This window comes from Agelaius phoeniceus, chromosome Z (assembly GCF_051311805.1).
Source record: "Agelaius phoeniceus isolate bAgePho1 chromosome Z, bAgePho1.hap1, whole genome shotgun sequence".
In the NCBI taxonomy this organism is placed as follows: Eukaryota; Metazoa; Chordata; class Aves; order Passeriformes; family Icteridae; genus Agelaius; species Agelaius phoeniceus.
In genome coordinates, this window is record NC_135303.1 from 79,658,586 (window position 1) to 79,676,661 (window position 18,076).

Here is an 18,076-nt window from a genome sequence, read left to right on the forward strand (position 1 = left end):
GCTTCATCACTCACTGATAATCCAACAAGTGGCAAAAAGCCCTCTACGCTGAGCACAGATAAATAACAACAATGGTCAGGAGTTTACAGTCCAGGGAAAATTAAATACCTGAATCCTGAGAACTGCAAGTGCTTCCACTGTGCCCACAGAAAGTTCACAGCTAGTATACACAGGAATGGTCAGCATAAAATTTGTAAGACTAACACAGTTTGTCCCCTCTCTTGCTCTGTTTCATCAACCCAGTTAATGGTTCCTCTTCAACCTTAAGTTTCTTCTGCATCCAATAATGAGTCTAATACCAGAATTGCAATCATCAAGTATTCCCTCTGGGTAAAAAAGGAGGGACAAGGACATGCTAACAATCAAGTGTTCTGAATAAAATGTATTGTGTTGGTGTCTTAAAAGAGTCACAATTCACAGGATAAGCAAACAGTACAGGCCTTTTCTTTTTGAAGTTAAATTCCCTGTCTTTAACTCAGTTATCAACTGAGGCTTTAAAACATTAGCTGGACTGACTTTGGATAATTAGGTAAGTGTCAATAAATATACTAGTTTTGACAGAAATCATACTAAAAAGTAGGGGGGAAAAACCAAACCAAATAAAAAACCAAAAAAACAAAAAAAAAATCCAAAAAACCAAACTAAACAAACAAAAAAAAACCCACCCAAAAAACGAAAAAGCAAAAAAATAAAAAAAAAAAAAACCAAAAAAAGAAATTGACAAAAAAATCCCCCCCTAAAAAACCTAAAACCCACAGGAAAAAAAAAAAGGACAAAAAAAGGGGAAAGGGAAACTTTTGCTTCATTAGCACAGGTTGAAACACCAAGTGCAGAATTTATTGAAAGTCTTGAGCATTTCCTTCTCCTGAAATGCAGCTTCAAGACAATGATACTGAATCCCCTGATTATAACAATGCTTTCTAAAGTAATGATTTCCATTAAAGGAAGTATAGCAGAAAAGAAAAATTCTGGGCTAAGAGCATGTTATTCTGCTTACTGTGCAGAAATTATACAAAATAATTTTCATTTTACTGGTTGATAAACTTCAGTTGTCTAAGCTTATATAAAGCAGCACAAGATTTCTAGACACTACCTCAAAAACTAAACTTCCTGTAATCTGAGAAACATTGGGGAAAGCCACTCTGTCACTGCCTAACTATTTTGCTAACTACTCCCCCAGGCTTCCTATTTACCTAGGTTCCTCCAACCAACTCTATAAGTATTTCAAAACTCTCTTGTGAGTGCTAAGAGAGTGAGCAATATTAAGAAAGGAAAGAGACAGTAAAACAAAAATGAAGGTATAGATAGATTACTGGTAAACACACACCAAACAGTTCACATTTTCCCTGAAGTTTACAAGAATTTGATTCTTAAAAGAGTTTTTATACTTGTGTAATCCATAAGCACTATTTTTCCACTGATGTGGACTAAATTCCTGAATGTATACAACTAAATACATGAGCTACATAATTTGATTTCCTTTTCATATGGAGACAGAAAATGCTCAAGAAGGAACAAGATTCTTTGCAATTCATACTTAGAATTGTTAATTTTAACTCACTTTCATGTAGTTTTACAAGAATACCTTTATGAGTTTTTCTGAAGTTTTTCCTCAAGAATGATGAAAAAGAATGATACTGAAACATTCCTAAAATGGTAACAATACTATTTATCAGTGGAGACGAAGTAAAAGATGATTGTCAGAGCTGACCAGAGGAAAACATCAGACAGGAGATCAGTGGCACTGATCACACAAGAGCACAGGGGCAGAAACAAAGCAGGATTACACAACAGAGAATGAGAAAGTTGGCAGCTGTGGCACTGCAAACTGTTCTCTTTAAACTATTACCTCTCCATCTTTGAATACAAGGCCTTTATACAAATGTTGCAGAGAAAAGGAGGTCATTACTAATAGCACAATACAACTCACACCGAGATGAAGCTCAAGCTTGCTGACACACAGCACTGAACTCGTGCAGGCCTGCTGCCACCCCGTGGTACTCCAAAGTAGCTGCTCTGAAGAAAAGGGCACACTTTTCTGCACTCCAAAAACCAAACTGTAAATCACTGCCTAACCAACGAACACACTTATTAAAGTAGCTCCTGCTACATATTAAATCTAGCTTAAATTTAACCACATTTCAGAAGCTGTATGACTGAAAAAAAATAGCTGACCACAAGTAATCATACTTTGAACCCAGATTCAAATCCTTAATGCTTAAGTCAATGCAAGGGCTTTCCTCAGTTTTGAGATATGTCTCTCACCAAATCAAAAAAAAATTACTGACATCTAGTCCAACAGTTTCAATCAAGAATTTTCTAGTCTGTAAACATCTAACAGTTTGAGATCCATTGGCTTATCTTCCTAAAAAACATGGTTAAAAAAGCTTTTTCATTACTCAGCAAACAAGCAGAGTTTCTATTGACTTCTTACCACACACATGATGTAAGAGAGGATGGCCCCAGAGGAGCCGATGAGTGCACCAACAATGGTCAGCAAGTTGTTGTTCAGGAGAAAGCCCTCAGCACACAAAGCCCATCCAGAGTAACTGTTCAGGACAGTAATAACTACAGGCATGTCAGCACCTCCAATAGCTGCTGTTAAAGTGACACCCTGGAGAAGGAAAGAAAATACTTCACGTCAGCAATCACTAAGGAGAACACTCAGAAAAGACACTCAGCCTGCAGCACCGAAAAATAAATATACAATCATAGAATGGTTTGTGTTGGAAGGGATCTTAAAGATCAGCCAGTCCCAACTGCCCTGCCTTGGGCAGGGATATTACCCACTAAATCATGTTGGTTAGGGTCCCAACCAACCTGGCCTCAGGAATGGGGCATCCACAACCTTTCTAAGCAACTATCAAGTTACTTAGAGCCTATTCAAGTATTGTCAGTGTAGGTATTCAGGCTGAGAAGTGGACTCACCAAATCTGCCTTTTTAGAGAGGACAGGAAGGTACCCCACCATTTAATGCTCAGCTGAGTCACATTTTTTTACTTGCAAAATTATCCTACTAGCTCCATGGAACTGTTCATACCATTATGGCATTCATATTGAACAGTCTTGCAGGACTCAGTTTACAGAATGGCAATATTCAAGGTAAATTTTGCAACACTGGCGTACACTGGCATACTCTGGTGTAGGTGAATGGCAGAAGTTATACAAGGACATCATCTCAAGAGGTTATAATAATAATCTGTAAATCCAGAGCTCTTTTAGGTATTTTAGGGATTAGCTTTCTAAAAAGTCTTCTCTAACATCACTCTGTCGTATAAAAAGCTTCATTAATCAGCAGCTGCAAAAAGTAAGTATAAAAATGCATTCCAGTTCTCTGGAACACTTCTGGTTTACACCTAGATCTAGAAAAGTCAGTTGCTACTCATTACTGCAAGTTACCACACAGGCAGGCACCATGCTCACTGTGACTCAGGATGGCAAAATATAATGCATAAAGAGGAAACTTGCAGACTGGAGAATAAACTCCTTTTGTAACTTGTTTCACTTTCTACAATTCCTCAACTTACCATTATGGCTGAGAGTGCTGACACAGAACCCAGGCAAGTAATTCCCGTGGTGTAAGAAGGATCAAGCATGTAAGGTATCATCCCACCAAAGCTGGCAGCCAGCAATCCTGCATTCAATGCATGCCGACCAGGCAGGAGCAGAGGTGCAGAGTTCAGGATACCTGCAATCAAACACATTTTCAGACATGAAAATGTGCATTCAAGGAAGCCTGTTGCTAACGTTCAGAGAAGACTGAATAACTCAGCAAAAGAAAAATTAAAAAAAAAAAAGGGAGGGGTAGAAGATAAAACAAGTTAGTTGAAGCTGAGATTTTCTGCTGACTCAGAACTGCAATACATTCAAACTTCCTCTAGATTCTCAAATATTCTTCTTTAAACTGTATTTACTTCTTATTTCACTGAAGTGCTCCAGAATGGCTAGAAAAATATCTTTTCCTTTTGAAAAGCCTTTTTATTTTTCCTTCAACAAAGCCCTTCCACTTTATCTCCAGGTCTTTGTATGTTGAATGTGACATATAGTAAAAGGAAGCTTTTAGCTGGAACTTCTACACAAGGATTATCTCAGTCTCTCAAAAACTGTGTGCTTAAAAAAATATGACTACACAGGTAACACCAAGTACAAAACATTCCTATTTTCAAATGCATTAATTTCACAACTACCCTCAGTCACACAGAACTCCCACAGCTTCCCACATCTGCAGAAAGTTTAAGGGAAAAGGCAGTTCAGTATTTGTGTGATTCAGTTCAAAAAGACAATCATATTTATTTCATACTAGGGTTTGTTTTTTTTCAAATCACATGGCAAAGGGCTGAAACAATGCATATTTCCCAGTAATTACTTACATCAGAAATAAGTGTCTCATTTAGATTTGAGAAAAAAAATTAATTCTCATTTAAAATTCATTTTAATTTCATTCATTTTAATTTCATTTCATTCATTTTAATTTTCTCATAAAAATTTCAGAAAAGCTGAATTCAAGGGAAAGAATGAACTGACGATCTCAGCCAGGGGAGTCAAAGTGTGTCACTTACTACCCTTTTCCATACCATAGGATCAGTAGTTTGCTAATACAGACAAGCTTCATATTTCATACTATGATGATATGAAAATGCAAGGGAGAAAAAAGTAAACAGAAATAGGAGAGCAGGCTCAAACAGGCAGTGAAGTTTACCAGGGACATGCGCACAAATCACTGAGGAGATACAATGGAGAGAGATAAAATAACTCAGAGGAAATAAATTAGTAACTACTTAGCAGAGATACATCAGAAATACATACTACTGACAAATCCTTCAAAAGATTATTAGAGAAGACAGCTTTCCATCCTTGTCATATTTCCTCCTTCAAAGGCTGGTCTCACAAACATTGAAGAAAGCAAAGAGATGTTTCCCAAAGGAACTATTGCAAAGTTAACAACAGGATTAGTAATAGGAAGCTCTTAGCCCAAAATTCTTAGTACAAGTATTATTTCAGCTTCTCAAAAGCTGTGTCCTTACAAAACCAAAAATAAATGCAATAAAGAAACCTTTGCATGCATAACAACCAGGAATTAGTGAGTATTTAACTTAGAAAACATATTTGCTAAAACTGCAAGAGGCATGGAGCATGGAGTCTGTGCAATAGGTAAATAGACAGTGAACTGAATGGTTTAAAGTGAGGCAGCCTCAATACTGCAGGCTGCCTACCTTAATGAAGATTTCAGTGTTAAGAACAAAATCCTAGAAGTATTACTAGTGCTCACTGAATACAGTAACATGAGAGTTTCAATCAAAATTCTGCTCAGAAATACAAAGTTGTGATCATAAAAGTTCATTAAAATTAATTTGAGAAAAAGCATCAGGTAGTGTCTAAACACCAAAGCAAGACTTATTTCTAGACAAGATGAATAATAATATGTCAAAGCACAGAAGACAATCTTTCATAATTAAAGCTGTACACAAATTAAACAGAATTAGAAACAAAAAAGTACACTCGTAAAAATTAAACATTTAAACTTTTACCTGGTCCAAAATACAACGTTTTTTTTCCAATTACATAGCAGTCTGAAAGTAGAGCCAAATCCCGGGGGAAGAAAAACCCTTTAACAAATATTTAATTCTCAGCAGGTCTCACCTTGCAGTTTTCCATACGCAACAAGAGAGCCACTGAATGTCACTCCACCAATGTATGTGCCAAGATACGCCACAATCTTGGTGAGGTTTGCAGCAGGGTTGCCGGAGAAGTGAGGATATTCAATCATGTACTCTGCTACGCAAGTGAGCACAGCAGCCAAACCAACCAAACTGTGGAAAGCAGCCACTAGCTGAGGCAGATCTGTAATCTGGATGCGTTTAGCAATTGTCAAACCTATTGAGAGTTGAAGACAGAAGGGAAGTCTTAGAAAACACAGCCCACCTGTTCAGCTAGAAATTAGTACAGGATGGTTCAACGTGCAATGATTACACATACACAAGTCTGTTCCAACTAGAAATCCCTATGGTATTGAACCAAAGGTTGCACATGTGAATTTTGTGCATCATGAAAAATAGAAAGATTAAAGCATATCATGTGCTAAGAAGCTTCACCAAATATTGAGAAATTAATTGTTTTCTGTGACCAAGGCACAGTGTGAAAGAGAGAATTTCGCAGTATTCGGTCAGGAAGTGAACAGAAGTACAAAGTTGGGCAAGATCATTTACCTCTGGACACAAGTTTTCCTATCAGAGATGATGTGGTCCCACTTTTCAGTCAGCACATTCCTTATCACATTGTGAAGCATTAACAAAAGCCCTGACAGTTACAATATTTTGTTCACACAGTTACCGAATAATTTTGCACAAGCCACAAATGTCAGTTAGTCAATTCACTTGGGAGCTATACTGTATTTTATGTATATACAGGTTGCACATATGCATGCATGGAATATAGATTGTTAGTTCATCATACACATACCTATGGTCCCACCAAGTGCCATTGCACCTGACATCTGTGCCAACAATGCAGGAGTGGGATTAAGGCTTCCAAGAGTTGCGGCTAAACCTCCTGCAACACCAATCATACCCAAAGCATTTCCAAGACGAGCTGTTCCTTGGGTAGACAAACCAGCCAGGGCACCAACACAGCACAGTCCTGAGCCTAGATACATCACCTTTAAAGTAAGAAAAAACATCAGTATGAAGTAGTGACAAATTGCATTGCTATAAAACATCTCTGATAATTACACAAAATGACTGATTTCTCCAGAATGTCTTTAAGTCACAATTCTTAATTAAAGTCAAGAAACTTTACAGGATGAGGTTTTGGCCAATTAAAATGTGATATCTATAAAGATTTTTCCTCCCTTGATGACCCTTTTTTATCTGCAAAATGACTATCAACTAAAGCCAAACCAATGTTTCTCATCAGTTCAGAAGCAACCTTTCCTTTAGCACACAAATCCAAAACTATATGGTCCTCTTCATTATGGGGATAGTTTCATAATTTGTTTATGGCAAATTTGAACTAAGAAATAGCTTTGATAGTTCTGAACTACCAGCAAGAGTGTGGCCAGAAGGAGTAAAACTGTGATCATTTCCCTGTAGTCAGCACTGGAGAAGCCACACCTTGAATCTTATGTCCAGTTTTGGACCTCTCACTCCAATAAAGAGCAAGTCCAGAGATGGTCAACTGAGCTGATGAAGCATCTGGAGCGCAAGTCTGATGAGGAAGGATTTGGGGGTGTTAAGTCTGGAGAAAAGGAAGATCAATGGAGACTTTATTACTCTGTACAATTCCTCAAAATGAGATTGTAGCCAGGTGGGAATTGGTCTCATCTCCCAGGTAACAAGTGAGAGGACAAGAGGAAATGGCCTCAAGTTCATGGGGAAGGTTATATTAGCTATCAGGACATTTTTTTCATGGAAAGCAAGGCCATACTTTGGAACAGGCTGCCTAGAAAAGTGATGGAGTCACCATCCCTGGAAGTGTTCGAAAAAACTTGTGGATGTGGTACTTGAGGACATGGTCTAGCGGTGACCATGGTGCAAGGCTGACAGCTGGATTTGATGATCTTAAAGGTCTTTTCCTACATTAATGATTCTGTGGCATTCTGTAACTGTTGTTTGCTAAAAGTATAAACAAACTTACATGAACTGAGCTATATATGTCCAGATAATTGACAAAACACAAATACATTACAAGCCTCTGCCATAACAGTATGTTTGGATTCACTTTTTCCAAATGCACAAGGCAATACAAAGTGATTTTTCTTACTATTAAAACAAATGCAAACAAAAGTTTACTATAAAAAGTGTTATAGGTAAAATCCCTGTACATCCCTCTGCACTGAAAACTGATCCCATCCTTTTTTAACTGTCATGCCAAGTTGAACTTTCAGAAACATTTAAAACAAAGTCTGATTTCTGAAGTTACTGTATTATTTAGACTGCAGTTTAGGAAAACAGTCCAATAAATAAAAGCACTTGCTATGTTAACACAAAACCAAACAACAACAGAGCTTTTAAAGTGTGTTAGCTATGTGACTGCAAGCTTACAGTTAATCAGCTTCAGATTGGCCTTGTGGGAACATGCAGCTGATGGAAAGACCTTGGATTATTTGTTATCTACTCCTCCACAGAAGAGGCATGAAGAAACATAACACTGAGCACCGGGCTAAGAGCCATGAAGTTATCGTCTTACTTGTTCAATGTAATAGCCACTGCTGAGAGCAGCTGCATAGCCTCCTACAAATACACCACCAGGGAGCAGGTACAAGTAGTTGTACTCAGGAGGGTCTGTGGGACGTTTGAACATATCCAGCATTCTCTGTGTAACTAAAAAGCCACCTGGACAAAGTAAAGGAGCAATTTTAAAAAAATAAAATCTGAAATCAAGCATATACCAAATTATAAGAGAAATATTTAGTAATACCATATTACCACATGATTCAGCAACCAATAAAGCTAGTAACCTGGAAAACTACATGAAACAAAGGCATAATCAGTGTTAGATTTTGCTGTCTCTTTTAGCCTTTTCAGAAGAAAAGGAGGAATTGTTCTAGCTCCATACTCTGCACTGACTGTAGGGTACAGCTTAGTTTATGACTGCACTCTTTTCCCAACCTGCTCTAGCAAAAGCAGTATTTCTAAGTCACGTTGCTCACTTTGTTGCCATTTTATTATTGAAGCTGGGACTTCTGAAGCTCAAAGAAACAGAATTTTATTCTATGCTGCTAGTATGTATTTCAAGTAGGAAAATTAATACAAGTACAAATCCTCTACAACTACCCCCCTTGGGTTACACAGGAAAAAATATTGTATATAATCACCAGCCAAATTTATGAAAGGAAAATGCACATTTAAATAATTCCTAAAAGAGGTTATTCCACAGGGTATGCAAAATATCTACAATAACTACTGTGAAAATTGGAGGGCTGATGGGTTTTTATTGATAAATGCTCTCAGAGTCTATTCTCAGACTAGTATTTCTGGAATTATACAATTAAATAACTACAAGAAATTTAAAAATTACACTAGTACTTGAAGTTATCCTTGGGAGAAAAGCTAACATTCATACCTGCAATATTGACTGAAGATATAAAGGTTGAAAGCACTGCTAGGCTTTGGGAAATGTCTTGAGGGAGATAGTGTCCTCCCATCAGTACCAGCCCACCAACTGCAGTCAGACCTATTTAGAGGAGATGAAAGTGTTACTCGAAGAGGTTACTATGTAACCTTAAAAGGCTCTACACCTGTAGGAACTTTCCTTTCAACTGTTGGACAAATATCAGTCAACTCAAATTTTGACCGCTACTTCACACATTAATGCTTAAAAGAAGACAACCACAGTCTTTTTTAGGAATACAAACAAACATGCTTCAAAAGGAAAAAAAAAACGAGTAAATTAATGTAGTTTTGAAGAACAGTGTCCCAGGCACAGAATTAGCCAAGTACTTGTTCAATAAAAAAAACTTTGTTCATAATAATCAAAGCAGATCCACATATAGCCAAACACAGATACATAAAATCTTACTTATAAGAATTATGAATTTTATGGGTATTTTAGGATTTATTTTCTTTTTTCCCCTCTCTCAAAACACATAGTTTGAGTAGATGAATAGAAGAATGTAAAAAATAGGAAAGATTAGTTATTTTCAGGGCAATCTTTTGAAGAGATGGGAGAAAAGATGTGGTCTATGAAAGGAGACTGCATCACTCCAAGTAAAACAAACTTTTAAGCAAATAGGACAATTGTAAAAATTACTTAGGGAAATTAAAAGGATATCAAAAGGATAAATTAAAACATCACATTTGCCTTTCTTTTGAAAAAATCATACTCTCAGAAATACATTGTTTCAGGTGTCCTTGCTATTTATGAAAGTAAACTCAAACATGCACAGCTGTACTAATTCAGGTAAAAGGAGTTGTGCCTGCTTCAAGTAGAAAACAAGAGGCTGTGTGACAGCCACTTACCTGAGATAGCATTAGTCACAGACATGAGTGGGGAGTGCAGAGCAGGAGTCACACCCCACACTGTGTGGTACCCCACTATCCCAGAGAGGCCAAACGTTGTCACCATTTGTGTGAAAGCATCATTAGGTGCTACAATGCCCAGCCCTAACATACCAGCTAAACCTAGAAGGAAAGCACAGGAAAGCTCTGTAACTTTTCAATGACTTCTTACATTTAAACTGTATAAAACAGGAGCCTAGTACTGACACAAAAGCAAAACTCCGCATGGACTGGTTTCAAAATCAGGGAGATAATTTTTTCAAATGCACTAAGTTCTTTCTTTCCTTTGTAACAGAAAATAAAGCCATAAATATAATCCACACATAATTGTTACACATGGACACAATGCAGCACAGATAGGTTTCTACACCAACACTGAATCCTGTCACTCTCTTGTTCTGTAGAAAAAAAATGTAGAAGTCACACTTATGTTGAGATATTGCTTGGATGTATTAAAGCATATGTATGAAGAACAAGGATTAAAATTAAGATTACTGAATTCATTAATTACTTCATGCAAAAATTCTGATACACCGAGAGTAACAAATGAAATGAAGAGCCAATGTTTATTTGTCATAGTAAAGTCCTATTTCCAATACTTCAGTAGACTGTGGCCTTTTAAGTCTCACACAATACAGTAAAACCTGAAGAAAGCAAAAGCCATGGAACTGAATCTGCTGCAAAGTAGAGGCACAGTCCCTGGCAGGAGTCCTAATATTTAAGTAGAGTCAAACACATGTATATACAGAGAACCAGCACTTATTGAAATGTCAAATACTTATGGTAAAATTTCAGAAGTTTTATTTTCCCTCTCAAGCAATTCTTACACTATACTGATTTTGCACCAGGATACACCAGCCAATCAATTGCTCCCCAAATAGCTATTCAATTAAATGAGTTAGATGATGGGTCATTCAAAAGTATTAGCCAAATACTAAGAGAAGTGTATTTCTCTTGAGAAATACCCTGAGAAGTACCCTGCACTGATTCTCCAGCTATGGAAGATGCCTACCTGCTGTGTATACAGATGCAGTAGTCATGGTTTTTCTAAAAGGTGTAATAGTAGCTGCTTTTTCTGCTTCTAGCTCTGCTACAGTCTTCTGCTTCACTGGCGCTCCCTGAGGAATGTTTTTTGGTGGAGGTGCTGGGAAAATCACTTTGCCATCCTGACAAGAGACATTTACAGTTATGCCTAGCATGGTATATGCTTAGTACTTTTCTTCTCGATCCTGCAATTCAGGCAAGTGCTAACATCCTACAGCCATGCCCAGGAACAGGCTCTTTTTCTGCACCAGCAGAAGTTTGCAAGGCATGACCAAGTTAATCATACTGGTTTACACATTCTTCAGACAAGATTTGATATTAGTGTCCAAGAGTACCTGGTGAAGACACAGCACAAGGCTCCAGGGCAGAAACAAGAGAAAAGCAGAGATAAAGTTCCTTAAGTGGAAAACATCTAGGCAAAATAAAACTAAGTCTTGGAAATAACAAAATCTGCTACAGATGTGAACTGTAATCACAGCCTTTCCAGACCTCCGATAGAAACCAAGGATGATATCCCACATTCCTTGTTAATCTTCAGGCCTCTGTGGAGCTATCAGCACTGAGCTGTACTCACCACTTCAATGACCTGGGAGAGCTGAAGTCTATGCCATGCCCTGAGTTTTTATTTTATTATTTTCTGATAAAGCTTCAATTTTTTGCGTATTCTAGTTTCACCATTTTTCTCTCTTACTATAAATGGAACACTTTTTTTTTAAAGGGAAGAATGTTTTTCTGGAAGAATGTTTTGGTCTGGTAAAGCCTCAAATATGTTTTAAATAGCTATGTTTTTATCACACGAAACACACAAACTTTATCTTTTTCCCTATTTTTCATTAGTAAATACATTAGGTTTAACCTTGACAAGAAGACAAGACTAAAAAGAAACAGAGGAATTTTCAGCTGAATAAACACACCATTACCCATACGCTCCACCAAGCCACCTCTGAAATCTGCTGACATGCAGTATCTCTGAACACATTTTGAAGAGACAGAAATTATAAATGATAGGTCTGTACTCACAAATTAAGAAGAGAGTATTTATAGAGTATTTAGTGGCTCACCTTCATTACTACAGTTCCTCTAATAACATGATCCAGAGTCCCATAGTCGAAGTCATCTTTTGGATCAAAGTAGAAGTTCTCTTTGTCAGGACTAATAGCTTTTAGAAGTTTGATAATATTATTAGAATACAGGGTACTGGCCTGAGTAGCCATTCTGCTAGGCAGATCTGTGTACCCAATGTGTGTAACACCCTGAAAAAAATCCAAGTAAAATAATAAGGATTTGTACAATCTCTGAAAAAGCGTCATCTCTTCCAGTATATCCTTCTAGAGATATCTATCCAAACTGTATCATTTATCTCGGTTTATAATCTCAACTAAATTGGTTACCTGCAGCTCTGATCCTACTAAGTCAGGGAGATCACTCACAATAGCTACAGAATCCAACATGATCAATTCAACACCTTAAACTCTATTAGCAACAAGATTTCACAGAGAGGAAGACGTATTGGTGCAAGACCTTGTCTTCTCCAAATCCTACATTCTCTCAGAACCTAAATTCTTTAAGCAATCAGGTAACAGATCCATCCACCTAATGCTTGGCATCTTCTCAGTTTTTCTGTAAGGCAGGGACAGGAGACAAGTTTCTGTATGCCACTGGAGTGAAGGGAACTCCCTCAGAGCCGTGCAAGAGATACGTCTGAGTTCACATGTATGTAAAAATGTAGCCTAATATATCCTCACTGCTTAAAGAACTAATGAGAACTAAAGGATATCAGGTTTTAGAAAAGAATGGGAAGCTGAGGCTGGCATACACTCTGAGGTATTCAAAAGCAGGTATGTGCTAAAACACTGCTCCCACAACTTACAGCTAAGATCCATACATGCTTCCAGAACTCTGGCTTCATAATGCAATGCTCTGGCGCAATCCTAATAGTTCTGCACTGCTCCTGTTTTCCATAACACAGAGCCAGTACACTAAATCCAGGGGTAATACTCCTCTGACTAAAGTGTTCCATATAAACCCTTCATGCAAGTATCTGCTTACTTCTCTTCTACATTCTCTAGTTTCAGGTTTTAAGCAATGACATCAAAAGCCCTAGAAAGCCACAAAGACAAGTGCAACATGTGGTTCTTTGATATAGACAAACAGAATTCTGCTTATGTCAATGACAACCATGGCAGCAGTGTCCTATAGGCTTCCCAAATAAAGGCATAATTATTTACAAGGATAAATTGTAAGGTAATTTACAAGGTAATGCAAGGATATATCCTTGCATTACCAAATTACACTCTAGGAAATCTGCTACTATAAATCTCATCACCCAGATTTCTGTAATTGTTAGCAGACTTCCCATAAGCACCAAAACAAAACCCAAAAAGCAGAAAGACAAATTCTCAGCTGAGCAAATGAACACTGGAGCAAAACCAAAGTAGCTCAGTCCAGGCCAAAGGACTTTCTTTAAGGAACCAATTTATGCTACATCTACTTTGGGTTTCAAGTGCTTTGGATACTGTATGGGCAACACACTCACATTATTGAAGATAAAGAAAAGCAAAGTCAGCACACTCCTGAAGCTGAAATAGTACTGAGTAAGCCAGAGACTTTGTACTGAAGTAAACACCGAGAGTCTGAACCTGCTTAGCTTTGCCTATGACAGGAAATGTTAACCTCCAGCCATGGGAGGTGATAAGCAAATCAAAGAACCTATTGCTACTGCTGTGTTTTTTAGCTAGACCAAGAAATAGATATCAAATCCCACCTTCAACTCAGAAGAGACAAACACTGGACTTGGAATTTTAAGTAGCAAGAATTCTGTAATATCCATAAACAACCAAATTAACACTATACAAAGGTGTTAGTTTCTTTAAAAATATTCAAATTTATGTATTTAAATAGTGACCAAATGCAAATCTAAAGGATTACTTCAGCCCAAAGCAGCTGAGAGACTGTTGAAAATCCAGCTGCTTATTTTCAGCATGCAGTTTACAGTTTTGTTCAGGGGACTGAGAATGAACTGTAGATTAAAATGCTCACCTTATGAACATACATTTCTCCAGGCTTTGTAGTCTCAATATTTCCTCCTGCTTCTGCAGCTAAATCCACAACAACTGAACCTTCCTTCATAGATTCAATCATATCTTTCTTAAACAAAATTGGAGCTTTTTTGCCTGACAAAACAAGGCATAGCAAGTTAAACACAAAATACAGCTTTCTATCTATTGAGCTTAGGAGATGACTCCTCTTTGCTCTATATATAAGCTTTAATTTTGTAAGCAAAATTAAGTAATTGGTATCTAGGATAAAAAAAACACAGAATTTTTTTTAGAAAGACAGAAGAAGTGTTAGAACACCCTGCTCCAAAAGCATACAGGAAAGTTATACATGGTAGGCTACCAAAGTCAAATTTTGCCAGCAAACTGACAGTCTTAACATCCAATCTTACCATCTCGTTCATAACAAAAAAAAATTTAAAAAAAAAGAGCCACCACATTGCCAGCTATTAAAATAGAGACATTGTGCAACACAAAGCACTAAAATCAAAGCTCTACTTTACTATGTTTCAGTTACAAAGGACAGTTGCATTTCAGTCAGACTTGTTGCAGTGCACGAGTTGTATAGCAGAAGTAGCCATGATGCAATAGATAAGCGAGAGAATTATGTATTCTCACTTTATTACTAAATACTCCTTTTTTAGTAAGAAAAAACATGACAGTATTTGATTCATACTGATAGTCTATGAAAACAAAAGTTGTTTAAAAAAAAAAGGACACACTTTAAAACCAGGCCTTTATCACAGATGTGTAAAGGTACACACAGACATAATTCATTAACACCTCTGTTTTCATGCAGATTCAACCTCAAAATACAACTTACCTAAAAGAATAAAAATTGTCATTTTTTCACATAAAGCATACCTGGAATAAGTGCTGTAGTGATGATAATGTCAACATCTTGGCACTGTTTGGCAAAGAGTTTCATTTCAGCTTCAATAAACTCTTTGGACATTTCTTTAGCATAACCACCTTGTCCCTCTCCAGATTCCTTTATGTCTACTTCCAATGGCTCAGCACCAAGAGACTTGAACTGTTCCAGGGCTGCAGCTCTAGAAAAAGAAAATTGTTGTTGAGGGAAAACCACTACTTTAAAAATGCATCATGACTTTACCAGTGGTTTTAGTAGCAATCTTCAGACAAGAGATGTAAAACTTATTCTAGTATTAAGGAGACCATAACAAAAATCCCCAGCTTTCTGTATTCAGTGCAAAAAATAATTGCATTGATAAATTTAGGTTCCGGTCAGACTTGAATAAGGAATGAAGCCACCTTATGGTTTCCTGTGTAGTCAACAGAGTTGCTTTAAGAAAAACCTCAAAGCTGAGGCTCTGCTAGATAACTCTCCTTATGCATTTCTGTTGTCATGACTTCGTCAATCTAAAGCCCAAATGAAGGAGCCAAAAATGGGAGACAAGCACAGAACCAATGACCTTGTCTTTAAACTGTGAGATGGGAAGTATTAGTAAGTCTTATTTTCACAGGGAAAATTACCAGGGGGTGGGTGTTTGAAGTTGTGGCTTGCCAATATTCTGTAATTTATTTTGCATCATATAACATCACATTTAAAAAAGAGACTAAATTTCAGTGTTAGGTGAACAGTGACCACATGCAGAGAATTAAACATAAATGTCCTTGAATCTCAAGTTAGAAGTATCAAGAGTGCTTAAGAAGGGAATTAAAATAAAAATGGAAAAGTTTTAGACAGATTTTAAAATTAATAAAACATGAAGGACTAATAATGGCATGAAAATAGTAGGAAGTTAATTATGACTTAGTGTAGTAAAAATTATTTCACTCTAATACAGCCATAAACAACTTAATCTTCAAGTCATTTCAGATTGGTATTACAATTTTCACACCCTTACCTAGTATCAAATCCACGAACCACTGCACCCATAGATTTTGCTGCTCCTGCAGAAGCCAGGCCAGCAACCCCTCCTCCGATGATCAGCACCTAAAATGATAAAACTCATTAACCAACCATTTAAACTAGATACCTTATGATAAACTAGATACCTTATGTGGGGCAGAGCTGCCCCACATATCCAACAGTTTAAAAGCTGTAACTCCTAATTACACATATCTAAGAGGCAACTCTTCTGTAGCTAACAGTTTCTCCAAGTAAACATAGGTTTTCTCCTTGATTTTATCTTCCTTTTTTTCTTCCCTAATTCTACTTTCATTTCTCTTCAACCCAATCCACTTGTAATTCCAATCAAGTAAATCTTTCTATTGCACTCCTCAATGCACCAGAAATCCCAATATCTCTGAATTTTCTTAACTGCTTTCTTACCCTCTCCTACTTTGAAAAAAAATAAATCCAACCCCTTACAGCTAATCTGATGTTTAAAACTAAGCAAGCTTAAATAAAATTCAAATTATTCTATTATTCCCCAAACAAAACCAGAACAGATGTGAACAAAAAGTGGTATGAGAATAATTACAGTAATTTCTGAAGTCTCTAGAAACAGCCGAAAGACAGGAAAAAAACCTTTTAACATAGTTTCAGCAACAGCTACCTTTGCTCCGAAATTCACATATTCTTTTGCCACAGTGTGTTTAATTGCACATACCTTTGCTGGAGGAACTTTACCAGCAGCTGTGATTTGACCCGTGAAAAATCGACCGAAGTGATTTGCTGCCAGGACCACAGCCTTGTAACTGTCAGTCAAGGATGAACACATATCAGTGCTTTCTCAGATTCAGTAAATTCCATTCATTACATCAATCAAAAAATGAACATTTGACCACAGTATGTGTAGGATAAAGCAAGCTTAGTATTTTACAACTGAACACAAGCTTAATAGTCTTTATTCATATTTCTGTGGAGACATCTGACAATATTTGATCTTTTGTTTGTAACTGCCACAGCAATTGCATTCACACTGGGTGTTCTTTGGGTTAGTTAGCCCCTAACAACATCAGATCCCCATTACAGACAATCTGTATTCAACATAACTTAGTTCAGAGCAAAAAGGTACTAGACAAAACAGTCAAGGAATTAGAAGAATTGTGTTCAGTTTTGCTTATTTTAAAAGCACTGCTCTGATCTGCTATAAAGCTAACCATAAAAAACTTTAACACTACCCTGCTTGAAACAGCTCTGCATGAAAATAGAGATGTAGAATAATTTTAGATATACCTAATATCAAAGCCAATGATTTTAATCCAACTATACTTAATGAAGCAAAAAAAAAAAAATCATACCCAGCAATGTTGGCCATGGAGCTAAGTGCATCATATCCCTGAGCAATGGTGACCCGTGGAACCTGATCCATAGCCAAGACAGTAGCTTTTTTTTCTGCAAGCTTTTTCAGGAGGTCTGGATTTTGTGCTGGGTAGATAAAACTAATCAGGGTTGCTGCTGTCTTAAAAAGATCTGCCTCATGTACACCTAGAGATGAGTTATATATAGGAGCTCTCACCTGAAAAAGATAGAAGTCTCCAAGTTAATCAGAGGAAAGAAATCAGAACACATTCCACTTACTTTCTCTCAGGTTGCAATCTATCCATTCCCATCCAAAAAGTACAGAAAGAAGAAAGTACATCAAAGGCTATTTACACAACTGAACTGAGTAACTGCACTTCCCAGCTGCAATCCACATCATGGAATTGGCTCTAGGTGGATTGGTGACAGGGCAAAAATTGTCAGCACACACCTTCACAAAGATCTGATGACTTCTAGCTAGCAGTCGCTTGCTTTTGTAACAGACAGCTACCCTCAAACCCACCATTTTTAAGCAAAATGATTACTCAACAGATATGACAATCTCTACAAACTAAGAATCACTAATAAGGTCACAGTGTATGACTATATATATACAGGGCGTTTCATGCCAGATGTCCAGCAGACACTGATCTTCATCTATATTCACTTCTGAGTTTCTCACTTTTCTCCAAACAGAAACCTACTTAAAAGCATTGTTCACAAAGCAGCTCACAGAAATTCAATGTTCAATGCTGATGGGATAATTTTAA

General features: G+C 37.1%; 1 protein-coding gene across 4 annotated transcripts in view; it reads right to left on the minus strand.

Moving 5' to 3' along the window:
- The window catches only part of NNT (nicotinamide nucleotide transhydrogenase), a 43,216-nt gene that overhangs the window by 15,854 nt on the left and 9,286 nt on the right, over window positions 1-18,076 (minus strand). For all 4 annotated transcript variants that reach the window (XM_054651919.2, XM_077171624.1, XM_077171626.1 and 1 more), the window contains 14 exons: window positions 17,306-17,523; window positions 16,672-16,759; window positions 15,964-16,052; window positions 14,960-15,147; window positions 14,079-14,212; window positions 12,101-12,292; window positions 11,008-11,161; window positions 9,957-10,118; window positions 9,061-9,171; window positions 8,185-8,330; window positions 6,460-6,655; window positions 5,641-5,874; window positions 3,528-3,688; window positions 2,435-2,614 (listed from right to left, as the gene is read on the minus strand). In XM_054651919.2, coding sequence (XP_054507894.2) covers window positions 2,435-2,614; window positions 3,528-3,688; window positions 5,641-5,874; window positions 6,460-6,655; window positions 8,185-8,330; window positions 9,061-9,171; window positions 9,957-10,118; window positions 11,008-11,161; window positions 12,101-12,292; window positions 14,079-14,212; window positions 14,960-15,147; window positions 15,964-16,052; window positions 16,672-16,759; window positions 17,306-17,523 — 2,253 coding nt within the window. The remainder of the gene's footprint in view (window positions 1-2,434; window positions 2,615-3,527; window positions 3,689-5,640; window positions 5,875-6,459; window positions 6,656-8,184; window positions 8,331-9,060; window positions 9,172-9,956; window positions 10,119-11,007; window positions 11,162-12,100; window positions 12,293-14,078; window positions 14,213-14,959; window positions 15,148-15,963; window positions 16,053-16,671; window positions 16,760-17,305; window positions 17,524-18,076) is intronic.